This window comes from Mytilus edulis, chromosome 6, assembly GCF_963676685.1.
Source record: "Mytilus edulis chromosome 6, xbMytEdul2.2, whole genome shotgun sequence".
NCBI classification, from domain to species: domain Eukaryota; kingdom Metazoa; phylum Mollusca; class Bivalvia; order Mytilida; family Mytilidae; genus Mytilus; species Mytilus edulis.
The window spans coordinates 34,994,116-35,016,014 of NC_092349.1; the positions used below are offsets into that span (position 1 = coordinate 34,994,116).

The following is a 21,899-nucleotide window of genomic DNA, read 5'->3' on the forward strand; positions in this document are numbered from 1 at the left end:
TCAATATGAGTGCAACTTGTGACGTCATAATGTAACGTAGAAACGTAAAATGTTCAACAAAATAGTTTATTTCCTATCTAGTCATTACATTACCTTTAATTTATTGTGATATTAGTCAATAAATCCGAATTTGAAATTTACGCTAAAAAAGGGGGCCATTTTAGGACCTTACTGAACATACTCCTTTGCCATTCCACAAATCCATAAAAACAATATTTTGCCATGAAAACATGTTATGTTATTAACAATGATCTCTGAATATCACATGAAAATCAATTCATTGGTTTCGATGAAGATGGAAATTCCTGCAGCTTATTACTAACTACACATTGACACAGATCCTACAGACTTCCTATGACTACATATAGCCCCTGGTGACTATCACTGATGGTAAAACGCCCCTGGTGACTATCGCTGATGGTAAAACGCCCCTGGTGACTATCGCTGATGGTAAAACAAGTTTATAGACATACCAGTAAATATGAAACCCCATTTTTTATTTATCATGGTTTTTGAAAGGGGACATCATGGTTGGACCTCCCCCTTTTAATCCCTAGTTGGAACCCCCCTTTTAGAAGTGGCTGGATACAGACCTAAAATAAATTTAATACACTCAGTATTAAACCTTGTAATAGACCTTATAAGGATAAAGATTCGTGGACTGAAAAGGCAAAAGTACATGGAGCCTTCCTCAATCATGTATATTTTTAATGAATCTTTCCTCAAACTCGGGAAAAGATAACAAATTTGATGTTTTTATTTTTCTTCACACTGTCCGCTTAACAAATAAATTTGACAATGGTAAACCCAGCTGTGTGAAATCCTTTTGAGAGCTATTATCCAATTTTTAAATCAACACTCATTGTTACTTTTAAGGACGATCCGCTGAAAACATACGTTTATTCTAAACATAGATAATTTGGTGTAAATTGGCTTTTTTTTCTTGTGCCCTGAGCCATATTTCATCAATTTCCTTTTGTACTCAATTTAAAATAACTCCCAATTATTCAAATTATTGCTTTATATAGAATCCTTTAAAAAATACCTCTGATTGAAAGAATTTACATGATTTAAACAAAATGAGCATTTTTTTCTCAATTTACCTACACTTAGAGAAAATTTCACTAATTTGAATTATTTCACAGATATGATCATTTTAAAGTGTTAAGAATTTAGTTCAAATTGAATTTTTAAATCTAAACCTTTTACACCAATGTTGAAACCTTTGTAAAACTGAATAGACAAGGATAGCCAGGGGTCAATTTTAGCAATTTACTTGACTCAACCCCCCATAAATTATTTCTACTTGATTAAATGGCTTTAAGGATTCAAGTTAATTTTAAAGTTGTATTAAATCCAAACATAATTCTAGCCATGATTATGAAAATATTCACTCCAAAAATTACATCTCTAGTAAAATATTTTCTCTAATGATAAGGTATCTAAATGATTAAAATTTCTGACTAAATTTTTCAACTCAAATAATACTCAAGACACTGAGTAAGAGACTTTCCAATGTAGAGGAATAATAAAAGTCAACCACAATCACTGATATAACATGAATTTACATAAAGTAACATTTAAGGATATCATAACATTAAGGTGACCCATATATTTGATGTTTTGAACAAGATTCAAGTTTTGAAGAAGGCTCGGTTGTTTTTCGTTGGTTTTTTTTTCAGTTTCACTGTATGATGTTGGCATTTCTGGGCCATTTACAGGTGTTTTGTTTACTCATTGCAGATTGAAGGCTGTACCGTGACCTATAGTTGCTTACATCCAAGGCCAATCAAATTTGGTGGAAGGTTGTCCGGGCCATCAGCAATCATTCCACATCTCCTTATTTTTATATTGTATCTAAAATTTGTTTAAGCTATTCAAACAAGTATTCCTGAAAATGCAGTTCAGGTTGCCCAATCAACAAAATTGGTACATCTATCTAAGAAAAAAATTAGAGTACTGCGCGTAAACTCAGAAATTATTGGGAGGTTTTTATTATTGCGAAAAATGAGACAGAGTTTTAAATGCAATAATTTTAACTTGCATTTTTGAAATATTTTATATGAATTAAACAGGATTGTTTCTCAAAATCGTAAAAATCAAAATCACGTAAAGTTTAAAATGACAAAATCGCAATAATATATGCACGCAATAATTTCTGAATTTACAGTATTACAGATATGATATTACAGTCAGACACTGTGTAATAAAAGTTCATATTAAAGTGATTTTTTTTTTTTACAGAACTGAAACTCATGACCTCCTAATACCATGAATAAAGGCTTTATTATAATCAACTTTATAAATATAATATTTAAATGGTATATTCATGTATTTTTATTTATAACCCTCTTAACAATAAGATTGACAGTACTTGTTGAAAACTATCTAGGTCTTAAAACTCACTTAAATGAAAAAACGAGACTTAATATAAAACCATTTACCACAAAATAGTTTTAAATGTGTTCTGGGTCAAAGGGCAATTCTGTGGTAAAGTGCTAATTTACAATGTTAGTATTGACAACTTTGATGTTCATAGCTCTGTTGGTTAAAGCTTCCTCATTTAACATGCATTAATTGTACCAAATCTGCCACCCACCCCAATCACTGTCAATTCTCAACATTCTTTAGAGCGAAAAACACCATATCTACTCAAAAACAAAGCCACAGCTCCTAAGATATCTTGACTTGATGTAAACTTTAGAGGGAGAGTTGTGTCATAGGCACTTATACCACATCTACTTATATCTATTTAAATATCTAAGACCTAATTAATTAAAAACAATGTTTTAGTGTAATTTTTTTCTAAATCAAATATTCACACATCTTTGGTATTTTCTAGAAGTTATAATCAAGAAAAAAAAATGCTTTAAATACAACATGTTCTCCCTCTTGACTGTTCTTCTTAACCTGAGAGTTATTTTATCATTTTTTATGCAAGTTGAACAAATTTTAAACAAACAGTCCCTTTTTTTTCACCAAAAATCTTACGACAAAGGTGTAGGATTAATACTGAAATGTTCATGACTTAAGAGTTTTTTTCTCATAATTTTTTTGGGGGTGAAATAGATCAATGACCTTCATAAATGCAGTAAGAGTTGCATCATCATTGCAATGAACAAATCAAAGGTATTTTAGGAAGATACAAATACCAAAATATGACATGAAACCTTCACCCTAACATTGTGAGTGACAGGCGTAAGATATTAAATTCTCAGTACACCATGACCAAGTAAAAAATATTCATCAACTGACTCAATATGATAATCAACAGCTAAGCCATTAACCTGCAAATATTAATTGAAAAAGTGTGAATAATGGTTAAACAGGTACCGAAGCTCCATTCTTATAGCTGACCATTATCGTTTCGAAAGGAAATTAATTTTCTTTCATGAACCCGTCATAACTATAACATCGTCAATTTCATTTCATATTATCAAATTGAAAACCGATTTGATTAATCTTAAAGATATCTATAATATCTAAAAAGAGATCAAATTATTTTCGAACCAAATCAAAATCAATTTCACTTCTTTGTAAATTGGCAATTTCATTTAAATTTAACACTTAATAGGTTATACTGACTTATGATATAAGGTATGTTAATTTAAGGAATTCATATATATGTCTAAAGGCTCTGAAATGCTTTGTAATGCTTATAAAACAGGAGTTAGGTGTAACCTGTATACATCAATCAACATCAATCAGGTAGCATCGCAAAAACTCAATGAAACTAAAACAGTTGTCTTGTTGTCAACATAGTCTTCTCATATAGACATAAGTGTCCTAACCATATTTTCCCTAAACTGGCATCATTTCATAAAAAATAACTTGTGAGACAAATTTCTTGCGTTATCAATATAAATAATGAGATGTGGTATTAATGCCAATGATTTGATTTTTGGTGTTTTAACGCCAATTTCAAGCATCATATTTGGACTGTTTTATGGCGGCCAATGTTTATTGGTGGAGGAAGCCACAGTGTCTGGAAAAATACACTGATCTTCAATAGGAAAACTGACAATCCTAGTCAATAAAGATTGGAGTCAAGTGTATCTGAATGAGCAGAGTTCGAACTCTCAATTCAATTGACTGGCAAGTGATTACAGAAGCAACTACTTAGACCACTTGGCCACCTATCAGTGCCAATGAGACAACTCTCCATCCAAGTCACAATGAATAAAAAGTAAACAATCATAGGTCAAAGGAGAGCCTTCAACATAGAGCTTTGGCTCACATCGAACAGCAAACTATAATTAGGGCCCAAAATGATTTTTGAGTGTAAAACTGTCAGTTCATAAAATATAATTGAGTTTTCTTAGCTAATTAGAATAGGTTTTTTTAATTGCAAGCAGGTTCCTGTCACCCTTGACATATACAATACAGCCCACATCTCATTATTAATTCATATTTTAAAAAATTATCTGAGATGAATTTTAAAAATAGAAATATTTGAGCTATTTACAGGTGTCATTTAATATTGATCTTTTTGTTTGTATATATTCAATCAAATTGAACTATTTTGAAACCCGAAAGATCAAAATAGTCATTAAATCCATTATCTATCATTTAATGCCGTCCAAAATACCTTGTCCCTCAAAAACATTATTGATTAATTAATTAATAAACAAATCAATTACTCCATTAAGAAGTTACCGAGTGCAAACACATTATAGTTTAATGAGTCTCTTTTCCATTTCAATATAATTCTATTCAAACGTTTCATGCTTAACAAGCTTATATATCTGTCTATTTTTTTTAAGGCTTCAGTTGACTTTGCTCAGGTCCAGATGCATTAACTATCAAAGATTTTCCATTTTCTGCATTTAATCAAACGCTCCTATTGACATTTAAACCGTTCATGAAGCCAGACAATATTTTATTAAGTTGACGTGCCTCTGAAACATACGGAGAATCTTTTCCGACCGACTTGTTGCTTTCATGGTCATGTGGATAGCATGCTGCTTGGCCGTACCCAGAATTCACGCTTTATTTAGTAACAGGGAAAATGACACAAAAGATAAATCACTGAAGACCAACTGCCTTTCCTTCGTTGTGTTCATATATGCAAGTGTATTTTAAGGTCAAGGTCTCTTTGGACATCAGAATCTGACTGTCAAGAAATGTATCTTAATTTTTTTGGGGGTGTTAATGCAATGACTTCTGTTTAATATAAAAAAAGAAGATGTGGTATGATTGCCAATGAGACAACTGTCCACAAGAGACCAAAATGACACAGAAATTAACAACTATAGGTCACTGTACAGCCTTCAACAATGAGTAAAGCCCATACCACATAGTCAGCTATAAAACTATTAAGTGAAAAATAATTTGGAAATCAGATTGACATTAATGAAATAAGCTTCTAGCAGATCATGAAAATCATAGTTCTTTTACTGAAGTAAAACAAGTTTTTTAAAATATCAACTAATTTTCTGTCTAGCACTTAATTTTGAGTTATATTTCCAATCTTTCAAGGTTTCTTTTATCTTCAAGCCAATTGTATCAATTGTTATGAAAAATCACATAAAACAATTAAAACTCTAATGGAGTTTTAAAATTTTTACAAAAAGTTATAAAATTATCTTAATAAAAGTTAAAAAAAATATTAAAGCCAGAAGCAGATGTGTTGTAACTACTAATACACATGCCTCATTTTTAACTTTCATAAAACTTAATTTCAAATTTGGCAGATGTCCATCTAATTTAAAAAATATTGAAGATTCAAAATATAATATTACAGATATCAAAGTAAAAAAAACAACTCTAAATACTTCAAAATGAGCTAATGACTTCCACACGACTTAATAACACCTTTTAGTGATGAAAAGCCTCCTTGACCAATTACCCCTAAATAATAGTTTCACATCACAGTTTATTGAACTACGAAACAAACATTTAATTCAGAAAACTTTCACCTAATGTTAGGTCATTAAAATAAAGGACATAGTACCGTCAAATACAACACCACTGTTTTTCAACTCAGCAGGGATTAAAATTATTACACAATCTTAGTATTAAGGCAAATCCCATAAACCTTTGTCAAATACAGAATTCTATTAACTATGGTCTACATAGAATGTTTCGTCTTGAATAGGTGAAAATTAAAACTATGAATATCCGTTGTTTATGAAATGATCAGTTTCATTAACATTCATAATCTTTACGATTGGTGATAAATAGCCTAATGTACACAGGTTAACAAACCAATTCAATGTTATTCTATATATACTATATATATATATATATATATACTTCATTAAAAACTGTGACCTTCTGTAGACGTGTACCTTGCAGTTTTTGATGAATAATAAGGCTTTGTAAATAAAGATATTGTCAGCATCTAAGTTTTCAGCACTTGTTTGATTTTTAAACTGTCAAATGTCATCAAGTTGGGGTTTCAAGTTACAGGTTTTGGATAACTTTGCATTCAAGATCATGAATTTCTTAAAACAAGCTGTTAATATTTTATCATCTAAACTGGCTTTCCAATAAAATTTGCACATCCAAAACTTAAACCTGTTAGAGAGGACACTGATTCTACAGAACATGATAATTAGAAACAGCTGTTTTTAGCAAAATTGCTAATAGTTGAAAACGATTCCTATTCATATTGTGTAAAGTATGAAATAAGATACAAATAGTACAGTAACAGCTTTATAAGATAAATAATCAAAGAGACAAAGAAACTACATAAAATTTTCAAAGCAGTTACTAAATTCTAAGTCATGCATTTTGACCTCTATTTGTCTTATTTTAGCAAACTAGTATTGCTGGGTTACTGTCCAATTAGTTCTATTTTAAAAGTTCTCTATTAGTTTTATTTTAGCAAACTAGTATTGAGGGGTTGATTGCTATCCAAATGATTTTGACTAAGGCCAAATTTTGGAAATACATCCTAAATCAAATCAATTTCAAAGATTGCATTTCACCATAGAAATGGACAATACTTGTCAACAGAAACCATTGTACATTTCAGTGAGATGAACCAACATATAATTGGTTACCTGTAATCTTGTTACATTGTAAACAATACCATGAAACAGACATACCTGTCAGTCAACAATTTCAGTAATCTGTCACAGGACAATAAAACATCTGATTGGTTGTCTCATCATGAGCCCTGTAACATTCTGCTAGTTTATGAAGGGCCCAAAATAGAGTCCCTTTTTGCAAGTATTTATGTTTTAAAGTAACATTCTGCTAATTGTAGAAAGGGTAAAAAAATAGTCCCTCTTTTGCAAGTGCTAAGGTTTTAAAGTAACATTCTGCTAGTTGAAGAATGGCTCAAAAAAGAGTCCCTTATATTGCAAGTACTAATATTTTAAAGTAACATTCTGCTAGTAATGTTGAAGGGTCTAAAAAAAGAAAGAGTCTCTTTTATTGCAAGAACTAATTTTTAAAGTCAGAAAATGTGATGCAAAATTGATGTTTGAAAACCACAACGTGAGGTCAGGAGGTCACGAAAACCAAGAACCAATTGTTTATCCAAGACCATGAAATTTACAGTTCTAAGTCAATTTGACTAACGATACAGATAACATTTCATATTTTCAAAAATGGTCTTAAGTTATTTTGAACAACATAATTAAGTCTTTGGCAAACATTTCAAGAATTTCTTTCAATATTTTATGATTTGATTTAAAGGTCTTTGAGTACTTCATTAGGAGAGAAATAAATAACCCACATTTTTACCATAAAATAAGGTGTCCATAAAAATCTTTAATATTCCTTTTGATAAAGATAAGATTCCACAATTATAAAGCATTTGAAGCAGAATACAAATTTCATGCATCAATGATTTTATCTGTTTTTGATTCAGCGCTGCTTATCGCTATCTTTATGAAGCCATCAACCCATATAAGGTTGAAAGGAATGCAGGACCTTGAAAAATTATGGAACATAGTAGCAATTTAATAATAATGCTGATATCATCATAGATGTCAAATATAATTTCAACATCTATTTTATTAATCTAAAAATATCATTAGTAGTATAACAACTCCTTAATGTGTACCTCAAAACAATTTAGTGCAATGATAGTATCATACCAAGTTTGATAGAAATCAGGTGGATTGATTGATCTGTGTATCCATTGTTCCAATTATTTTTTTGTGCGAGCTTTTGAGGCACTTTAAGGATTTTTACAATTTTATATAAAGGAGTACATGTATGTCTCTAAATTTAGTATCATTTACAATTATAAATAAAGGCCTTCCTCTCTTAATTTAGAAGTTTTTACACTGTTGAAACAATAACAAACACTTTTCAAGGTAAAAAATCACAGAATCTTTTTCTACCTCAGCTAAAATCTCCCCATTTCAGTTCCCTGGCCCCCAAAAAGTCATGATCTTCCAAATCTATCATAAAAGATTTGGTGACAAGTCTGCAGTGAGGCATGCTATGGTTTGAGGGTAGATGACCACTGATTGATACTAAACCTGTCAGATTTACACAAATAGATGTCTTTATTTATTGTACAACAACATGTATTGTCATATTTTTTATTAGCCAAGACATATGTAAAATGTTACTGACCAAGATGAATTAATTATTCCTACATACCTTGTTTCTCAAATAACTTTTTTCTTAAAAAATAAAATAATGCAGAAGAAAATTATTTACTCAATTGGCATTCTTGCTTTATCTTGATGTCATTTTTGCTTAATCTTGAAATCTTTATAGTCTTCAATCTTTGTGGTACTGCTTAGAAACAAAATATTTTTGCAGGTTCTTTATTCAATGAACCAAGAGTCAATATTTTAATTTCAGGCTCAGTTGTATTTTATCAGAATCTGCACCATAAATGGTTTTATGGGACTATACTAACAGAGTTTACAAAAATATTTGACAACAGTCCCAAATGGGAAAGATTGAGTTAAATTACAAAAATACTTCTAGACAACAGTCCCAAATGGGAAAGATTAATTTGTTTAATTATTACGTAATTCATCAATCATTATCTTGTAATCCTCACAAGAAACAGAATACATTAGTCTTAAAACATTTTTCTAAACTGCAACATTTGGGAAATCTTTATTACTGCAAAATCTAACATTTGCAAAAAAATAATGTTTGTTTTAAAACTATATCCATTTCAAAGCTTACAACAGCTGGGTAAATGATCCATTGCTACATGTTTTCTGTTTGCTGCTATTGTAAATATTGCATGAAAAATAGATCAAAGAAAGCCATTTGCATGTTATTCTATTGTTTGCATGGAGCATCCAATGCTTTTTGAAAAAATTCAATTACGAAAATCGTATTTCTGTCTAGTAAACATCATGTTGCTAGCATAAACTGATAGTAAACATTGTGAGAGAATGTACAAACGTCATGTTAGGTAATCGCCATTATTATTCCCGCAATTACGAGTTATCTGTAGTTGACATCAAACACTTTCACTTAATCGCTCTAATCAGTTTATCTTGTAAGTTAACACATCGTTACGGCACCCAAACAAATGAAAAGACCTTTTGTCCTTTGAATGCAAAATAAAATGAATTTTGAAAGTTTATACGGTTCACCTTGCATGAAATCTCTGCAATAGGGTTACGAAGTTCAATAGTTGTAGTAGTGCTATTTCAAGGAAAATTTAATCAAGGCAAAGTTAAAGTTTCTAGTTTTAAAAATAGACCATTTTTAGTAAAATGTCACACTTCTTCAGACCTTTTCACACGACTATTATAATATGTGACCCTGAGGAATCTATATTTCCTCTTTCATGAAACTTATATAAAGGTTTCTGATCTCAACAAGTTCTATAAGGAAATATTTAGGACATAAATCATGCCGTTCTTACATTAAACTCCAAGTTTCGATTCATTAAAAAAAAAAACTAAAATAGTTTCCAACAATAGTGCAATATATGTATGCATTTGTGAAACTTAAATAGGCACAGCTGGTGCCTTAATAATGCAGTATTCTGCATGAAATTGAAATTACATCATGTATTCATTAAGACCTCATTTAGTACGAACAGGTTAATTCAGAGAATAAACTCTTTGAAATTTAATTTCAAGTTTCAAATTCTTTAAAATACAATTTTAACTTTATTTCAATGAAATATTTGCTACTTATAATTCTGAATCAATACACATGAATAGATTCAATGCCGTCTGCAGCGGTAAATCATACATACATACATAAATATACAAAACTTATTTCATTGATTATATGATCGACTGCTGTGTTAAATTTCCAGACAAATTAAAATATTTGTAATGAAAAAATTGATTTGATCCTCTATTACACTCTCATTTGCTACAATCAGATTTCAAATATATTTTAAATGAGAGAGATTCATTTGAAATACAATTAGAGAAATTTAGTATGAACGTTAAACTTTCTGCTTGCAATTTCCCATTTAAAAAGATTAACTCAAATGATGAACGATTAACTCAAATGATGAACGACAGAAAATATTTTGGTACACACATACAAATGTAGCTTAATATGGTGTACTACTTGAAAGTTTCATTGAAATCCATGCAATATTATCGAGAATTTCCGCTAACATTATATATTTATTGACAGTCAATTGATTATTGGACTGAGTGAGGATTATATTTGAAGAGATATTACGACACAAGGGCCAATATTATTTAGACATTGACTTTAATGTATTGAGTCGTTCTATGACATTTCGTACATTTTTTACAAGATCAATTAAACCACTGTGCAACATTTTAATGTTCTAACTCACAATATTAAGAGTCAAAACATTAGAAGACTCTGTCCAAATAAGTCTCATTATTCTGGCATTATGATTTTAAGCCAACCAAGTATTTAGTTTAAACATATTTATTTATAGTGGATTGGGAAACAAGTTTTGCAACTTATATTAATCCTTTTCCACTTTGTGGGTGCTAGTGCTGCCTTGTAGCGGCATTAGCCTGCTCTTTTTCGAAATCTACAAGGGTGTCTTTAACGCGCAAGAGATATGTCTCTCTCTTAACACGGGTCAGCCATTTATCGTCCCCGTCCGACGGACTATCATCGTTTCCTCAAGACCATACTCGCAAATGGTGTCAAGGGAGAGCAGAAAATTATTTGTTCCAATATTCCAAAAAGCTCAATGGGGCTTAGCTGATTAGCACAGCTAATAGGAAACTATATACAAATGGGTCTCAAAATTCAGACCTTTTAATAAGAAAATATCAAGCTGTTTCATTAAAATTCTAGGCACTTGACCCTCAAGCATTAGCTTGAGTCTGCAACTGTTAAAGAGGCCTGGTTTTTGCTTTCTACATCAAAACCTGTTGCATAAGGTTAAATACACTCTTTGCATAATGCATTATAAGGCAATTAATTTCTCTTAGGTTTAAGGTAAAAGCATCTTAGCGTAAAATTTCTCTAGCTATTTTCTAATTAAGGTATTGTTCAGTAAGCAATAGCTGTCAATTTTAATTAACCACTCGGAAAAATTTAACATCTGAACTGAAATAAACGTCAACAAAGATCATGCACCAATGAAATTTACATAATAATAATGACATTCTCCATCACTTTAAGTCCCTAAGTGAAGAGCTATCTTATTGTCTTCTTAGTTTTTTATACAATGATTTATAAAGTAGTTATAATTAAATATGGACAATCCTTTATATATAATTATCAAAATATTTTGCTTACCTCTCGTTTATATTTTCTAAATTCCTTCCCATTTTTGAGTGACCGATAGGCCCATTTCATCATTTTAATGGAAGAAACATATTTTTAAACTCCACACAAAAAATCATCCACATTTCAAATTTTAATTTTGAAATCGAGCACCATATTACTCCATTTTTCTCACTGGATTTTTTCCTACACAAATTAACGAACTAATCCCTATTAACCTTTAATTCAAATTAAATTCTATTGTGGAACTTTCATATATCTATTGTTGTTTTATTATAATCCATTTAACATTTTAGAAAAAAATCCATGACAGATCATCGTAGATATCTAAAGTTTCTGATATTTTGTTTCAACCTTCCAATTGATTTAGCCACTATCTAACAATTATTTCCAACATCATAACTTCAAAGACTTAGAAAATCCAGGTGTGCTTCTCATGGTGTTAAAATTACAGGTAATATTCTTTTATTTCATTTCATTCAACAGAAACGCAATAATAACAAATTAAACGTATTTCTATTAACTATTATAATAAATTTTCGTTGCTATTTTTCCTCTGATTTTTTTCACAATTTTTACTCCTTTTTAGAACGACAAAATAATTTTGCATACACTCGTATTGACTATTCTAAATAACAATACTATGCACTGTACAAAGACACCCGTCACCTTTAACTATTGATTAATTAGCATAGTACATTCAAACACAGGTAAACCAAACGATAAACGTTAACATATTATTCTTTTGGGCCAATCGGTTAAAGTGATGTGTGCAATGGACTGTGATCTGAATGCCGTGTCCAAAATAAAAGGGCCAAGATTTTAATATTGTTAAGTTTATGTATGAATGGGGATCTAAAGATTTAAAACAAGCATGCCTAATTGCGATTATTCATATCAAGACATACATGACATAGAGTCAGATTTAAATTTTATCTACATGTTCTACCTAGAGAATCGGGAATTTCAATAGAATGTGATCAGTGATTTAAATTCACAAGAGTCTGAGAGACAAATAATTTGCATCTATTGTAAGGGAGAAGATTTTGAAATCAGTCAATATTTGAGAAATTATCCTATATATCAATCAATCTATACCCAAAATCTATGATGTCATGTCAAAACAGAGGAAAATCATTTCTTGTCAGATTTTGACGTTTCTATATTATGATTCATTGTAATAGATCTCTTCAGATTTACAATAAGCCGATCGACAACATAAAAACATGTCTATTATGTAAAATTCCACATCCAAACTTAAATCGTAAACACACGAAGGCTTTATTCAGCCTTAAAATTTATTTGCTATCTTAAATTTTTATGAAAAGATTTTAAATCGTAGGTAAAGATTAGAAATAATTTTAATGCCTTCTTCATACCAAATTTTACGGAATACAACGAGGATATGATACATATCTCCACCAATATAAAACGCTATTTATCCTCAATTATATTTACTTTTGTAAAGTAGGGGATTTGTATAGGGATATTGCCTCAATATAACCATTGACATTTTCAAATAAATGGTTACACGTTTCCAATAAATATTTAAACGTTAATTCCTTAAACCCTCATAAACTTTGAGTAAAAGCTTTCTTTTCTCTAATATTTAAACAAAGTATATACAACTTTATGAAATTTAGTCTTACTTCTCTCAATAAATAGCTTTGATATACACTCTTATAAAATTAATCAATTTTTTGGGGGTAATTCAGTATGTTACTTTATTTCTGACACAAACAATTTTTTTAAAAGGGTCCCTCTTCAAATCTTAACTCAAAGGTAAAGTTTAAATTACTGAAGATATTTTTTAAAATTTATAATGCAAATTAAAAAAAAATTGGTAATAATATAACTTAATATTCCACTTAAACATCCTTGACGATTCACTTCATATAGAAAAAATTACAGGTCCCTTTAACAGATTATCCAGGTGTCCTAACTCTGAAATCGTAATAATATACAAAACGAGATGACAAAAAAAAAACAACACTGGTGGTAACACAATACCTAAAAGATCATCTTCAACACATTATCCTTTATAATTTGTAAAGATGTAATTTACAAAGTGAAAAATCTTCAAACTTGGGCGAAAAAATTTAAACACAATGGTAAAGATAACACACTTATTGTTATACCTTTAGCAAATATGATATTCAAAACAGATGTCTTATTCATACTCTAATGAATACAAAATGTTTAAAACATACGCTTAAATTAAATTTTAATTCTAAAAATTGGTATGAAAATAAATAACTCTTCAATGTTTTATTGCTTCATTGCTAATTCATCTAACACCAGACAGCTTACAGGCTTTTTATGGTCTTGACAAGTTTTATATAGTCATAATATGTGATCACGAAAACAATGCCTCAAGAATATTTCATAATACATTGTTTGTACATACATGTACTCATTATGTAATTTATGATACTCTTTCCAAAATGACGTCAAGGCTTTTTTTCATGTACAAGAACACATTTGTTGTGAAATGAAAACACCCAAAATGGCACCACTGGCTCAAGCATTCATCAAATACATGGTCAGAAATTTGACGACTTGGATCTTGAATTGGACAAGGACAATTAAATACAGTCTGGTCTTTTGAACAGATAGCAGTTAATCATTTTCGTTGATGTAAATATAATTCTCACCTCAGAATGTGAAATCAAAGCTGACATCCTATAAATGATTCATTATTTTTAATAGAATGTACCGTTTATAATTATAATAATCTTTATTTGTCATATAAGTAACATTATACTTGTGACATAAACAAAAGTAACAACAACAATAAAATAACTGAGTTGAACACATACATATCTATATAATGGTACCATAATTGATCTTTGAATTTGCCAAAGTCTGCATTATGCAGCAAGCCTATATAGAATAGTTATCAAAGGTACCAGGATTATAATTTAGTACGCCAGACGCGCGCTTCGTCTACATAAGACTCACCAGTGACACTCATATCAAAATATTTATTAAGCCAAACAAGAAAATGTGCAATTTGAAGAACTTTTGTATATATGGCTTCCTAATATACCCAAGAAATTCAATAAAAGATGTGGTATGATTGCTATAAAGATAACAACTATCCATTAGGGATCAAATGACCAACATGTTTATTTTTTCAAAAGGTTTAGGTATAACCCACCAAAAAACAAGTTAATGCATAATCGCCTGTACAATATACATCAACAAAATCTGTCATAAATTTGATCATTTTTTGCTGCAATAATAATTAAGCAAAAAACTGTCAATAACTAAATGTCAATCAAAATGTTTTACGTAACTCCTCAATTTCAAATTCCTTCATGTCTTTCCAATACATAATGAAATTTATTGAGATGCAATCTAAATTGATGAGGAACAAATTAAAACAATGATAAATAAAAACTAATTATGAAATATCAAAACATAATTAATAACTGATCAGGATTGTGTCACTTTCATAACACCCAGTTGTAAATAAGTTTAAGATATCATATACCACTGATCCTCAAAACAGCTGATTTAAGAGTACCAAAGGGCCATTCAAATTACAATAACGTCGAGGGAAAACTGACAATATGCAAGCAATAAGAAGACCAAACAAAAACAATTAAGATCCTTAAAACACAACATGGTAAAATAAAGACTGAATCAAACAGAAAACCACAGGCGAATCTTGGGTGCATCGATTAAAATAGGTAAGCAGATCTTTACCACATAAATCAGTACCATATCCTCTCTAACCCTACAAACTCCTTTTTTCTCAACACCTTATCCCACATTGACACTTATATTCAAATGTAACTCCTACAATGACAAATTTAATATCAATATTGAACTGCACTTGATTAGTACATTATAAAATTGATCCCAGCCCTACAGCTGACAATACAATCAGTGCCAATCTGCACAAGGAAATCTAATAAAACTTTACAGCCATTTCACCCTAGTAAATTAATCAAGTTTTTATAAATTGTTGATAATCATGCTGAAATTACCGTGCATCACAAGGTCGTAAAAGTTTTAATTGTCCGCTGACAATAACGCCTTCAACAAGGAAATAGACATTGCTGTTAAACACAGAGCTAACACATCCTTTCAATGACAAAGTCAGCACCTTATTTCTATTGTCGTAACGGTTAATTGGACATGAACAGAATTTCTTAGCCGATCGGAACAATAACAGCGAAAACCCACTAAAAAACAGTTATGTAAAAACCTTTCAGTCTATTTCGGCAATAATTCTTTTGATTATTTATAACTATTGATATAAACAGGAACATCATAAGGTTAAATTCACTTTTAACTGAATAAGACACAGATTTGGATTAGGGGGAACAAATCAGAAGGAAAATGGATTAGGTTCTATTATTTAGACCACCTAACTTTACAACCCCATTAAACCTAAAGCTTAAAATGATGGAGGTTTCTTTTCAAGTTAACAAATTTCTGTGGTATGGTACAACATTTCTTGCAATGGTTTGTATCAACAATGGGACAATTACTTTCTTTGACAGTGTTTTCTTTTTAATACGAGATTGATTTCTTAGGTATTTGTGGTTTATAAGCTAGATACTTTTAACCTTCCCTAAAACACCAAGGTTTAAAAAAACCTGTATAACCATAGTGTATATATATATAACTATGGTAGAACCAGCTGCCTTACAACCTAAGACTAGTAACTGTGAAAAATAATTAACACTGTTGTGAAATGTGGTTATTTTATAATCATTTCATTCAAAACTCTGAAAATCCTCAACCTTAACTAATATTTTTTTTAATTAGTAAGAAAATAGTATGCTCTGAAGGTGGTCTTCTAAAGGCATGGACTCTTGGGCTATAGTATTTTTAAAAAGGTACTCCAGCTGATGAAATCACCTCATGCACTTAGGTCAAAAATATGTAAAGTAGATAATTAATTACTTTATGAAACTGTTCAAAATTGTAAAATATATTAAATTTCCACTCAACAAAAATATTTATGAACTTTAATGCCAGGATCTGCCTCAGACTTATGTATATATTTCTAGCCAATCTTGAATCAATACTTATAAAGATCAGGACTAATTTCTTTGCGTATTATACAACATTGTCTAATATAGATTGTCGTGCAAGAAAACCACAAAAGCAAGTTCAGGATATCAGTTTCATTGAGGATATTAAATTCTCATCAGCAAATGATAATTTGAAATGAATGAAGTTATCAATTTTCCAATAATCATTGATTTTTTTTCATCTTGAATAATAAAAAAACCCACTGGTATCTTAATTTGTCTAAAGTTACAGTGGAAATTGTTCTGACTGTTATAATGTCAGGACTCACTGCGGTCTTTTGAAGTTAAATTTCAAAATTACCCCCAGTATTTTAAATTCTGGAAATTGAAAACAAATATGCTGATGAAAGTCTTGTAAATGCAACAATACTTTATACATTTTATGCATCTACAGTGCTTTTCTGGATTTACCTTTATCTAAAAGGCTCCATTGAAACTCATAATTCAGGAATAAATTTATTTGGGTCTAAAGTTTTTATTTTTAAAGTATTCAAAGGGTAAAAAATGTGCAAAATTCTAATCTGCTTGTAAAATACCAAAAATCTGAAGCATGTAAATTATAAATTGAACACCTTAAATTTTTGATGCTATCCAACTGTACATACAAATGTTTACGTTCTGCTGCAAGGCACAAGGCATTAATATAATTGAACGATTATGATTTAGCAGATTATATCCTAAATCTATTAGTTTAATATTTGAACATTAAATGAAATATTGTTATCTTAAGGCATATTGCATGCTATATGACTATATAGTAATAAATCATCGCTTGTTAAGGTGAAATCGATTTATAGCACATGTAATTACAGAGGGGTTGATATAAACCAGGTTTTTGATATATATATATGTTATATTGTTTCGTATTGTTTTTGGTGGGAATTTGTGGTTTGTGTGATTGTACTAAGTTGCCCAGCTTTATTGTTAACTGGACCCTTGTACGAATCATATCTTCATGAATGGAGCATCAATTAGCAGATGAACAGTTTAAGTTTTATTGGTAATTGCAAATGTGCTGTTTTACAGTTGACGCCATTTGCGAGTATGGTCTTGAGAAAGGATGATAGTCTGTCGGAACGGGACGATAAATGGCTGACCCAAGTTAATTTAGAGAGAGCCATATCTCTTGCATGTAAAAGACAACCTTGAAGATTTTGAAAAAAAGCAGGCTATTAATGCCGCTACAAGGCAGCAGTCGCACTCCCAAAGTTTTCCAATCCACTATAAATAAATATATTTAAACTAACTCAGGTTTACAGTGTAGAAAACCGAGAACATAGGTTGATATAAACTGTACATAAGTTAATGGCAAAAGATCAAAGTATGTGGTTTTTCAGGTCAATATCTTAACCTATCTTTTGACAACAAGATACCAGTCACGAAAATTGAGAACAAATTTGAAATCAGATCTTAGCAATCAATCAAAATTAGTCTTTATGTCTTTTCAACAATGCACAATTAATGTCCGTCCTTCGATTTCAAATGGTACGAAACCTAAACCTAATTATGTATAGTATATAAATAAAATATAAATTTATTAAATATGATTAGACAAGCGTTTCTTTTATACCTATATGGTTCACAAAGTTTCAAGTTAAGAAAATAGTCAGGCCATTTCTGTTCCAATTAGGACTACATAGGTAAAATTAAACACCTGGTACAACCTGTACATATGTTCCCAGGGACCTCATTTTACCAAATCTGTGTATTACATATTTATCCTAATAATCATTTAATTATGAATATTTTAATACACTTTATTTGAAGTAATTCGTTTAATATTATTGTTATTTGTTTATTTGGCTGATACCAAGGCCTAAAATAAAATATTGTTTGTTTCCCCAATTCCGACCTACCCTGCAAAAATGGTGCTACTCATAAAATTGTATTGTCAAATCTAAGCCAAATATTATTTTATTAATTTCTGATTTTCAGGCTTGCCGCATCGTCCAATAATGTTTAAGCTTTTTGGAAAAATAAAATGATTTCCGTACCTACCTACCTACACCTGGCTTGGCAGGATCGAGATTGGGGAAACAAACAATATATTAATTTAGGCCCAAAAAGGAAATATATTAATCAAAATATAAGCAACAACTTAACGACCCAAGTTCAGTAAACTTAAGGCACACAATATATATCTTACATAAGGGCATTTTATGATCAGAATTTTTCATAAAATTTGATAAAACTCCACTATCATATGGTTCACTCAATGTTTTTGACAATAACAAAATCAAATATAGCATCATGCTTATGCTTGGACAAATTCTGTCTTCATCTAGTAACTAACACATGACCTATAATAGTTATCAAAAGTACCAGGATTATAATTTAGTACGCCAGACTCATCAGTGACGCTCATATAAATTTAATATATTTTTTGTTATTGGTTTGTTTTTGTGTAGATATCTCATTGAGAATGGACCCCACATTGCCTTTTATTGATATTATTGAGAGAAAAAACTCTTAAAACAGGGTTAACAGCACACTGACCCATAATGCAACCCTTGTGAAGTTCACAGCTGAAACTTTCTTAATCAAATATAACAGAGAGCAACAATCTTTTTTATTTTGTAAATTTGAACAGCATACTTTTCCTTTCAAATACTGACCTGGGGCTAACGTTTTATAAAACTTTTCAATGTTATTGAAATTTTGCCACCAGAAATCATAAGGATTATCAATATTATTAAGCTTTAAGTCAAATAAAATATATTTACATAGTTCATTTTCGTCTTACACTTCATATAAAAATATATTTATTTTCTAAGTCAATCAACAAAGCGAAAGGACCTAATTGTCCTGAAACACATTGACAGAAAAAACCCTAACAATTCCCTTTCAAGATTATAACAGCGATTTTTAACATGTAATAATGATTAAAAGTTATGAAAAAGAAGTTTTAAATGTTGAAAAAATGTTTTGAAAGCTGTAAATACTAAAAGAAAATCTTTAAATTACTATTATATGTTGAAATATTTGTTTGAACTACGATTTAAGACAGGTTCTCAGTATAACAGATTACAACATGCCGAAGTCGGCTTCTCAAACCGCTAATCATTGTAACAAAATTTGTCAACTTCCTGTGCATAGAGAAACTGACATCATCAATAGATTTCACTCTCAATACGTTCTTTTCAATCGGAGCTTCAAAGTGAAATTGACGTGGACCTTACACCGACCAATGACAATCAAAAATTCACATAGACTGTGGTGAAAATTTCATTGAGAAAATTAAATGAATAGAAGTAGAGGAGTTTATTATGGTTTTACGTATAAAACTTGCAAAAAATTGTAATTTTAAGAGATATTTTTTATCACATTTCCTGCTAAAAAGAAGTAACTTCAACAAAAGCCTCACAGAACGCTTACAAAATGATTGCCCATTTGCAGAAACCTATTGCTTTAATCTGTAACTATGAAACAATTTTGTTCTATTCAAACGTGTCTTCTTTCTTCTTTCTGACTAAAATATCTGTTTCAAAGAAATTTAAAATGATTTTATGCATAATTTCCTAAGAAATCTTCTGCTAAAGAAATATTCATGAAAAGAATCAAGAAACTCTTTTGAACACCTAGACATCGGATGAAATTCTGAAACTTACTAGAAAATATAATTTTTAATATCTGGTTTCAATCGCCCACAACTTTTTCAGTGAAGAAAAAGAATAGCATTACAAGATAAAAATGTTTCCAGTTTGAAAAAGAGAGCATTTTGATTTGAGAAAAAATGAAAGATCCAACAATGCTTTCAATGGTGAATGCAAAAATTTAGTTAATTTATACCTCAACTCAAACTTCTAAACATCTACTGTATATTCTTTATTATTTGTTGATACCAATTTTCGTTGACTTCCTTTGTACAGGTGAACAACGAATAAAAATGCTCAACAAATCACAAATTCTATATAGGTTTGTATGCAAAAGGATTACAGAGTCCATAATGTTTTATAACTGCAACATGTACAGTTATACTGACTTTGCTTTTAAGATTTTCTGCTAAAAAGCTAACTTGTGATATTTACCAAAATTATCTCAAATTTATATTATAAAAAATAAATAATAAACAACTTTTAATTTCTGTCTTTATCTTGAACAAGGGGGGTCATTTAAAAAACTTTAACCCATGCAAACAACAATAGGTACAAAAGAAAAGTTTATAGACTGTTAAAACTGTACTTTCACTAATCAGTTTGACCTTAGAACCATAATGAAGAAAGAAAGATATGGCACCGTTAAACAATAGACAAAAAGACCTTTGCTTACTAATAAATAAACAATTAAGAACATAACAAATTCCTTTGGTGTAAGCTTGATTTCATTCATGGAGCCATGAAATGATGTCAAAATTAAATGTCTCCCTATTAAACAATAGCTAAAACAAAACAGCGAGCATTCAGGAAACTAATTAGTAATCAATTAATCAATGTTTTTGTTTACTGATGTAAATTGATCTGTTACTACTTATATGACCGACCCTAGCTTGGACGTGTCATAGGTCTAAATATACAGTGATTCATTGTACTGCTTGAAATGTTTCTTTGGACGGAAATGATTGCGGTATAAGTATTTTACTATTGCAAATATTGACCCTGTATATCACCGATCAAAGACTATCCCGACATTTTTGTATCTACCCTTTGACTCTTGTTCTGCAAGACAAATTAAAAAACGAAAACCGTATACATGAACCCCACCCTTTCAATTACTGTATATAAAGTGGTCATAATTACTTTTTGACGGAGATACAAAGCTTAACTTCAACGGGTGAAAACTTTAAACCTAAAATATTAATGGAATCAAAAATAAATATTGAAATTGACAATTACAATCGTAAACTCTAGTAATTACTATTATTTCATAAACTGGACTTTAGATTTTTCAATTTCTTTAGTCAGATGTTTGAAATGGGCCGAAATGTCAGTTCATTTATATTAGTAAATACTGCAAATTTTTCAATGAAAATCTAATACATCTAGCTTTCATAAAAAAACTCTAAACTGCTCTAACTATCACCAACATTGTCAAAACCTAGGATAACTTATAAAATACATGATATACAGTGAATTTAATAGGATTTTTTTCAGATATTGATAAATTCTGTAGGATGTGACTGACTTTGGAACCCATAACCATTTCAAATTATGGATACAACCATTTAACACATTGAAAACCTTTTTAAATGACAGAATTCGTCATCTTCATGCATAGCTCCGATTCCTTGTC

General features: G+C 30.1%; 1 protein-coding gene across 3 annotated transcripts in view; it reads right to left on the reverse strand.

The window, feature by feature from the left end:
- The window catches only part of LOC139527572 (tetratricopeptide repeat protein 28-like), a 121,144-nt gene that overhangs the window by 44,970 nt on the left and 54,275 nt on the right, over nt 1-21,899 (reverse strand). The window contains exon 1 of one of the 3 annotated variants that reach the window (XM_071323086.1): nt 11,632-12,327. The exons of the other annotated variants lie outside the window; for them this stretch is intronic. Within the exon in view, the coding sequence (XP_071179187.1) occupies nt 11,632-11,694 (63 nt within the window). The 5' untranslated portion in view covers nt 11,695-12,327. Of the gene's footprint in view, nt 1-11,631; nt 12,328-21,899 lie in introns of those variants that run through there. 3 annotated transcript variants of the gene reach the window in all.